We start from the raw sequence: 9740 nt of genomic DNA on the forward strand, positions 1-9740 counted from the left end.
CGTCATTCACGGGAGTAGAGTCAAATACAAGAACAATAAATTAGTATAAAACTTATCAGAGAGCCATTTTGAATACAATGAGCTTGCTACAAGAATTTGGTGTCAAACTTGTCATTTACGGGAGTCAAACGTAGGAACAATAAATTAGTATAAAACTCCACCATTAACGGAAGTAAAATATAAGACCTCTCTAACTTCCAATTACTCAAATGAAATATTAATATTAAAAAAAAAATATATGCGGTGAAGGTGGATCGAACACCTGACCTTCAGATCTTCAGTCTGACGCTCTCCCAACTGAGCTATCCCCGCTGATATTCTTTGTATAACGAGTATAGGAATTATTTATAAGCTACCTTCCAGCTTCTACATAGGAACCACAAACTCCATCACAGTATCAATAAGAACAAAACATCCCATCCTTGGATTTCTTTATGTATTATTGTTCCCAATTCTTAGTGAGTGAGATGCCTTTACTAACTCGAGTAGAATAGGCGTGCGTAATATGACTTCATATATCAATTGTAACAGTGATATAGAATTACAGTACATTTAGTACTCACCTAATTTAAGTTTCATCATCACTCATTGCTGCTTAATTACAAGTCTATGCAAAAGCTTGACCACACCACATGACTAGTCATTCATGTTGGAAAAAATATGGCAAAGGAGGATGACACTGTATGGTACATCTCTTTCACTTGAACTCATAACAAGTTGGTGAATAATGTACTTGACCATAAAGTAAAGTAATATTCTCTTTGTTTAAGTTGCCAACCTCAAATTAAAACCCACAAATATTTAAAATTCTTTAGAATGATATTATATCAACCAAAATTCTATAAAATACAAAACACTGAGAATAACTATAGAAAATCACGATATATATGTTATTATTATTCTCTTTAAAAATCTACTAATAAATGCATGTGGTTTCATATTCAAGTGATTTTTTGTAAAAAAAAGTTTCTAACGAATACCTAAACATTAGTCGTTTTAGACTAATGAAAGTTAAGAAAGAATTGAAAACTAGACGGTTTAGACTGACAATGATTAAGAAATTAAAAAAGACCTAAAAACTAGACGGTTTAGATGATAGAGGCATGTTGAGTAGTAGTTGTGATCCATTGTACCATTGGGAAGAGTCCCACCTTCCTTAAATTAAAATTGGTCCCAGTGTCTGCATGTTTTCACGTGTCCTGCCATCTCCTTGCCGTTAATTACACCATCATGAGCATCAGCTACTGCATAGGATTCTGAAGGCCACCCAAATACTACCAAAACAGAAATTAATTTTTTTAAAGATTGTGTATCATTTTCCTGAAATACAATATCTGCCAACACCATTCTCACCTCACCCCTCGTGGATCACACTCCCCAATCCTATCACTACTTATATGGTTTTGACTCTTTTGGGTTATTAGGGGTGAGATTTAGGTCATGTAATTGGAAAGAGTTTGTGACTCGCTATGTCAATTGATTAAGGCATTGTGCTTATTTCATTAGGCAGATGCTCCGATTAGAAAATGTGATTATGAGACAGAAACTCAGATCAAAAGGGGTAGAGGAAGACCTAAGAATACTTGAAAAGAGTCTCTAAGAAAAGATATGGAGTATTTGGAGCTAACAGAAGGTTTGGCGCAAAATCGAACACATTGGCATTCTAAGATTCATACAGCCGACCCCACTTAGTGAATAGCCTTTGTTGTTGTTGTATTAAAGTAGAGAAATGTGGAGTAACACAGTCACATAGGAATACTTAAAATGAGAACTCACGTAAAGGATACCTTAACAGTTACAAGGTGAAATTTGAGTAGTATGGTATTAAATTTACATAGAACTAATGGGTTACATTCTAGTTTCTAACCAATTTTAAGTTTTGTTAACATCAATTCAGATGGTATAGGATTGAAATTAGATATTTATCATGTTAAGCATCGGTTGAACATAGTGCAGAAAACAATGTCATGGTGCACAACAATTCAATGAGGTTAAACCCGCCACTTGGGAATTCTTAGACACTTTGCTTGTCAGAAAACAACCACTATTATGAAAGTTACTTGATGCAAACTCAACTTACCATAGCCTCATACTAGAAGGCAATTTCGTCCTTCCGCCCTTGCAACTTGAATATATAGAAGACTTGATTTTCGCTCTTTCTCTTCATCTTCTGTAGGTGACACAATTCTAAATGCAGTGGTTAATCACTATTACATGTAATCATTGAAACAAGTTCAAATTTAAGTCGTCCCAAGCTTCCATCGAAGACACTAGCTGGAATGATTGACATTCACGATAGACACAATAATATGATTTAAAAGAAAACGTCAAGCAACTTTTTATGTTATCAATTACTATTACATGTAATCAAATATCAAATTCACCCATAATAATTGAGTCAATGTAGTGAATATACCAAGTCACATTTTATAATGTACTAAATAATTTTCTCCCAGTTTGAGGGTGACTTCACCTTCTTCTAAAACGGTGTGGTGGGCTATCTTTTCTGTTCTATGATAGGAAGCATAGGACAAAAAAAGTCCTTGATGAGAGAGAGAGAGAGAGAGAGAGAGAGAGAGAGAGAGAGAGAGAAGATTTTGGTGCTTTGTAGTCTTTGTTTCTAACATTTTGCTATTTTACAGTGAGCAAACAAAAGGAATGGTAAAGAGGAACACACACACTCTCACACAAAACACACACAAACATGTTTGATGGAGTCCCAGCTGAGCAGTTGCACCAACTCATAGCATCCTCAAGAACCTCCCTGCCTCTTCCTCTCCCCCTCCCTCTCTCCTCCTTCCCTCCTCCACCACCAAACAATAACATCAATACCTTCCATGTCCCTGCTGGTGCTCCTTTTGATCCCTACAACAATAACAACCCTTCTCATCTTCATCATCATCAACTCCTGCAGATTCAACCCCATCAGCTTCATCAGAATCATCAGCTTCTGCAACTGCACCGCCAATCCACCGCCACCCCCGAAAATCTCGAGGAGAAAGAAGAACACTCTAGTACTGTTTCAATCTCCATAAACAATAATTTGGAGATTGAAAGAGATAGATCTTCATCAGTACCGGCATCATCAGATGTACCGATCAGTAGTGATCCTTGGAGTAATGATGAATTGCTTGCACTTCTCAGGATCAGATCTACCATGGAGAATTGGTTCCCTGAGTTCACTTGGGAACATGTCTCAAGGTAAGCTTATATGTAATTCGTTCATTTACTTATCTCATCTATTATTATGATTATCTTAATTATTAGTTTATTGATGAACTAGCTAGCTAGGGTTACATATAGGAAATTCATCTAAACAACGGAGATGAGGATTCGAACTTGAGTTCAGAAAGGGAGCACACACAGCTCTAGCCAACTTGGTTAAGCATATTTGTACGATTATACCGATGAAATTTGATTATAATTAAGTGAGGATTGATTCTTTATCAATACTAATGAAATTTTAGTCGCCGTTACTCATGTGTATGTGAGAGAGATAGAGTGAGAAAGGACCGTCTTGTACATATATATTCACTAAAAACATAAAGATCCCCTCGTACACAATATATATTTTATAAAGTTAGATGCTAGCTAGCTAGGAGTAAATAATGGAGCGAATAAATGCTGTTGATTATTGATGCTGCTGGTTTGATATATATTTATGGGGGGAAGCAGGAAGCTAGCAGAGCTTGGTTTCAAAAGGAGTGCGGAGAAATGCAAAGAGAAATTTGAAGAAGAAAGCAGATACTTCAACAACATTTACTTCACCAAAAACTACAGGTTTCTCAGTGACTTCGAACAAATCTTTCAAGGCGGTGGTGATGCTCATCAGCGAAGCCCTGATGATCATGATCACCGAAACCCTGATGAACATCAGGAAGCTCCTGGGGATAAAAATAATAAGAAGGAAATGGTCGAAAAGCCAAGTGACGAGGGAGATCATCCAGACTCAACGAGAAATGAAACATTTGTTGAGGATAATATCGGTGTGATCAGCAATGAGCAGCTCAACCCCGAGGAGCACAATGAGAAAGAGGTAGTAGTGGAAACTAGACCAACGAACAATAATAATAAGAGAAAAAGGCAAAGGAGATTTGAAATGCTCAAGGGTTTCTGTGAGGACATTGTGAACAGGATGATGGCTCAGCAGGAAGAGATGCACAACAAGCTTCTTGAAGAAATGGTGAAGAGAAACGAAGAGAAGCTTGCGAGGGAAGAAGCTTGGAAGAAGCAAGAGACGGATAGGATGAACAAGGAGCTCGAGATTATGGCGCGTGAACAAGCAGTTGCTGGTGATCGACAAGCTATGATCATTAAGTTCTTGAAGAAGTTCATATCGTCGTCAAGTAATTCTAGTACTTCTACTTCGTCTTCCCCGATTCAAGTACAAAACCCTACTCTTTCTACGTGTCGTGCTGTTGGTGGCCGTAAAGAACTTGATCATCATCAAGAAAAGGAAAATAACCCAACCACGCCTAGTTCTTTAACTGAAAGTACTCTTGCACCCCAAAGCCCAACTTCAAGTACTCTTGCTCCGACTCCGCTACCTGTTCCGACGGTGACAATTTCTTTGAGTACGACTACTACTACTACTGTTGCCATAGCTCCTCCTGAAAACCCTAGTTCTAAGGATGTCATCATCAATGCTCAAAACCCTAGTTCCATTAGTCATGACAAACAAGACCTCGGAAAGAGATGGCCGAAAGATGAAGTGCTGGCTCTGATAAACTTGAGGTGCAGCCTCTTCAACAATGGTGGTAGCGGTGGTGATCAGGACAAGGACGGAGGAGTGGTGATGAAAGCTCCTCTTTGGGAGCGAATCTCACAAGGGATGTTCGAGATGGGTTACAAGAGGAGTTCCAAGAGGTGCAAAGAGAAATGGGAGAACATTAACAAGTACTTCAGAAAAACAAAAGATGTTAACAAGAAGAGGTCACTTGACTCTAGGACTTGCCCTTATTTTCATCAGTTAAGCACTTTGTACAATCAAGGAATGCTCGTGTCGCCATCCGATCAAGCACCGGAAAACCGCCCTGCTTCGCCGGAAAACCACTCTCTGGGTGATGGTGATTCAACTAAACATGATGAAGGTGAGAAAAACAACAATATGGTAAAGCAAGCACCAACATCAGCTTTTGATTTCGAATTCTAAGTAATTTAATTTGCATATTTGTGGTGCATTTCAAATTTTCTATGATAATATGTGATACCTTTTTTTCTTCTTGTCTTGGTAAACATGTGGTATCTAGATAGTACTCCCGGCAGTCGACATGAATTTTATTAATTTCCGATATATATTATTTTTTATTTTATGACGGATATATGTATGTTTTATACTTGTTTTGTAGTGAGCACCGACATATATTTTTTTTGGTTCAAATCAGGAGCCATATTTTAAATGAGGTCTGCTGTCATTTTGTATTTGCCACATTCGTCGATAGCTGCTATTCCAATTTACTTAATTAAAAGTTTAAGGAATTAAAATATTCATTATAATTTGGGAATAATTGGATATTACTCTAAAATAATAGTCAGTTATTAGGTTTAATTCGAGAAATTTTAATTATCAATTTAAGTCTTTTTATTTTTACTCCAACTAAGAAAAATTCTTTCAAAAAAAATAATAATGAGAGCTTTTATAATGTTTTTACATACAACTTACAACTAATTAAGGAACTCAAACATTTAACCTGTGTTTTATACTGTTTTTGAACGTACAATTTACACTTCAATGAATTTACAAAAATTCTATTATGCTCCAGTATACGATACACCGAAACATACTAGATTCAGCTACACAAGTGCCTGCCATAATATATAAATTAGGCTAATTAGCAAATGAAACAAGGTGGCATTTATTTTCTTTCATTTGGGGTTTGGGTTTTGGTTTTGAACTACCAAAAATACGCAATTGACAATACAACTGCATGTCTGCATGACATAATGTTTTCTGCTTGGGAATGGGACCTATCGGAATGCTCCAGAGAGAGGGGCCCGTTCTGCCAGTGGTCACTGGTCTCAGTGACCAAAAGCCTTAAAACGTTGTCGTTTGGTGTCTTGTTATTGATAAAAAGTCTCTCTCGGAGTCGGAGAGGGTCCCATCTTCAACTTGGTGGATTAGCAGACAAATGATCCTCTGCCGCACATCAACATCACACGTGATGGGTTTGTCCGCACCCTATCCCAGCCTCGCCCACTAGGGGAAGAAACAGTAAACTGCTGACATGGTCAGGGGGCCATCTCATCCAACGGCTGAGAATCTCAGATGCTAATTAAGCCTTCAGATTCAATTCTTTAAAGAATCAAAGTCAAAAGTCAACAAAATCAACTCTGTTCCCACTCCTCCGCCACTTTTGACTTTTACAGTTTTAAGCATAGGGTAACTACTAACTACAAACATGTTAAAAGAGGTTTGACCCAAACCAAAATTGTTACCTATCATTTTCATCCGACTTTTATAACACGGAAACGGTGTATTTGTGTCATAAAAGTTATATATTTGAATAACGTAAGTTAGATTATGTATTAGTCTTCTTAAAATAAGTCTTACGAAATATACCTGCATGTCATGCGCAAATTAGGTTGTGTATTTAGTCTTCTTAAAGTAAGTCTTACAAAATGTAACTACGCATCATCTATGCGTGGATGGTTTCGGCTCTATGTAGTAGACTGTAAAAGTTAGAATTCATGAAAGGGAACAATTTTCACACACATTTTTTCTTTATGCACGCTTATGTTTTTTCTATATTTGTATTTTCATTCAAATAAACGAAAGACGATGAAAAAGAATGTGCATAAATCATTTTCTTTGTCAAATAATTATAAATAAAAAAAAAAAATTTAACGAAAAGCTCTCGGTACTGTTCACTTTAACAAAAAATCATATTTTTACACTAAAAAGTCAATCCTGGTACTATTCACTTTACCCTTTATTTTGTCTTTATCATTAAAATTCAAAGTTTTCAGACTCTTTTCGTTAGTTTTCCTATAAAAAAAAAAGGTCTCTGGGGTTGCATTTTTACAACAATTGTATATCAAATCCATGGAGTATGGATCGAGCTCTAAGCCTTATACTGGAAGTCCAAAATCATCTTGTTAAAGGGATCTCGTCCTTTTGCATGGGAATGGGCCTAAAACATCGTTTTAGCCATATTGCATGATGCAAGCAATGTTTTGTTCTTTTGCTTTCTTCAAATGAAGGGATTTGAACTCGAAAACTCTTTTAAAATCGAAAACAAACATTATTATACCGAGCTTAATGTTGCACATATGGGATTTAGATTATTCAATGACTAAGGAAACTTGAACTGTCCCTGAAGAAAGTTGAGGTTTTCATACTAGATCAAATATCACGAACAATATGAGTATGAGATTTCGATCTCAAAACTAATTGGCAAGGAGGGGAGGGGGGAGTAACTTGTGATCAAACACCTTATAAGCCATTTTTTCCTTAATAACTTTCTAACGTGGGACACTTCTTTGCATCCTCAGACCGATTGTAGTATCCATACCAAAAACAATATATGAAGCAATATGTCATAGCCTCGCTTTCTGTCGACACAACTTCTTTATACCAAGTGATGTGGTCCCTTATGTTACTTCTAGATGAAAATGGCATTCCATTCACCCTCTCGTTACTGCTTCAATGTCCTAATTCATTAATTATATATTATATATCAATTAAGTAGTTTGTAAATTCATTTTCTCCGCCAGTACTACTGCCACCCAACATGGATGCACGTCAACGTAAATCGCTAAATGGTCAACTGCACAGAAGAGGCTCATATACAGGTAGCTCGTTTTCCGTATGACTGCTTAATTAAGATAATTCTCATATCAAATGACACTAACATAAGGTTGAACGAGACTAAAATTTACCGAGTCTCATACTTTCGTGAAGACTGCTTTATAGATGATGTGGCATATATGCAAGTTTTTCTCCACATACATGATGGCTTCCAACTCCACAATAAAACCCTCGTTGTGGCTACCTGAAGGGTCCTCAAAATTTGGAGGTTTCATGCAGTAAAAATGGTGCCAGTTGCACATCACGAGTCACAAAATAAAGTTAAGAGGGGTTGATCTGTGTACATTGTTCATGAGAAAAGGCATTGCCTCCTTCACGAGCTACCATTGCAGGATATAAAAAGAGGTTACATTACATGAGAAAAGGCATTGCTTCCTCCCTCTTTTTTAATTTGGTGGGGAAGTGTGGATGAATACTGCTATTTATGCATCCTATAAACATACCTGCAAAAACCGTGACCATTTTAATTGTGCCAAAAAATGAATTTGTAGCAACAAGAATTACAACTTTTTGGGGCTTTTTTGTTTTCTTGTGAACCTATATTTTGGGTTTTTGCTCTAAAGATAAACAGTCAGGCATGAAATGAACAACCTAACGCGTCTGATTTTTATTAAAATCTTTAAATGTAAAACGTAAGAATGCAGGCAGATAACCAGTGTGGGAGTAACTATTATTAAAAAATTTATGAGGATTTGTCAACCGGCAACCATCAAGAACCAAAGCATTTGATATATGATAAGTGCGGGTGATATACGATAGTTGGCTAGGGTTTACTCACAAGAGATGAAATTCGAAGGAATGAGTATAATTTTTATTTATGTGTTTACTACTAACCAAATGAATGAAAATAAGTGGGTCTCATATGTTTTTGGTTTGTCATATCTTAAAAATGAAGGTATCCTCAGTGTTTAAAATATTGATATATGTGAAAATATTGATATGCGAATATCAATGGATATATTGATATCAATATCGGTTGATCAACTCATTTAGATTTAGTTGAAACTATCGAAAATTTTCTCAAAAAATTTCGAAATTTGCAATAGGTTCTACCAAAATTTCTCTAATGAATCAATAAATATTGTCGATATTCACTTATTTTCTTATATCTCGTTGATATAGGGTAAATTTTGCATTTCACCCCCTTTCCATATCAATCCTTGATTTTTCGGGTATCTTGACAGAAATATTGACAATTTCGTAGATATTTTAACACTGGGTATCCTATTTACAAAGGGGGAGTTGTTTATCTCAATCATTCATTCTCATCCCTCATTTGTTCTAATACTCATACAATGTAAGTAAACGGGCCCATACAATAGCTCAAAATAATACCTCTCAATTTTTTTTTATAACACAAAATTGCACAAATTACAATGAAAATCTTTTTTTTTTTGAACAAGCGATATTATCTACACTAAGGGGGTGGGAGAGGCTAGCAATAATGTGGTTCAAACTCGTCTTTGGTAAGAATCGAACTTAAGACCTCTCATTTACAAGTGAAGAGAAATATCACTAAACCGTACACATCAAACCGTAACCAACCATAACCAACCCCTTCTCACCAAGCTTTATAAAGCTTTAAGAGAGAAGAGAAAGTAAGGGGACCTTCGCTTCATTAGAAAATTGACTCAGACCCTCTTTCTTCTCCTGCGGAGCCCTGAGAAAATAACCGGCGTCAGGTTAGTACCGTTCTCTTGCTGCTGATTCAGGAGCTCCTTCTTTAGTCTAGGATTCAAAATAATAATTAAAAAAAAAACGGCTAGCACCTTGTATAGGTTGTGCGGAGCTTGAAGAAGCGAGCCCCTTTCAGAGAAAGCTATTGCTAGTTGGCTAGTGTTTTTCAGCTGACTATTATGTTAGTTGTAGCGCGCCTTTCCTCATTCTCTCATTTCGGAAACCTAGAAATAACAGCACCAGGAAAGTGAACCAT

The 9740-nt window shown here is 36.5% G+C and overlaps 1 protein-coding gene and 1 non-coding gene across 2 annotated transcripts; one reads left to right on the forward strand and one right to left on the reverse strand.

The window, feature by feature from the left end:
- Positions 1-239: 239 nt before the first annotated feature.
- TRNAF-GAA (transfer RNA phenylalanine (anticodon GAA)) lies at positions 240-312 on the reverse strand. Its single transcript has one exon. It is a non-coding gene; the product is annotated as a tRNA-Phe (tRNA).
- Positions 313-2580: 2268 nt separating this feature from the next.
- On the forward strand, positions 2581-5315 carry LOC126619588 (trihelix transcription factor GTL2-like). Its single transcript, XM_050287997.1, has 2 exons — positions 2581-3201; positions 3676-5315. Exons 1-2 carry the CDS (start codon positions 2705-2707, stop codon positions 5150-5152), a joined length of 1974 nt encoding a protein of 657 aa, XP_050143954.1. The 5' UTR covers positions 2581-2704; the 3' UTR covers positions 5153-5315.
- Positions 5316-9740: the final 4425 nt, after the last annotated feature.

This window comes from Malus sylvestris, chromosome 4 (assembly GCF_916048215.2).
Source record: "Malus sylvestris chromosome 4, drMalSylv7.2, whole genome shotgun sequence".
In the NCBI taxonomy this organism is placed as follows: Eukaryota; Viridiplantae; Streptophyta; class Magnoliopsida; order Rosales; family Rosaceae; genus Malus; species Malus sylvestris.

Coding starts and splice junctions, on each gene's coding strand:
- LOC126619588 (XM_050287997.1), top strand. CDS start 2,705: ATGTTTGATGGAGTCCCAGCTGAGCAGTTGCACCAACTCATAGCATCC. Junction 3,202..3,675: donor ACTTGGGAACATGTCTCAAG/GTAAGCTTATAT, acceptor GGGGGGAAGCAG/GAAGCTAGCAGAGCTTGGTT.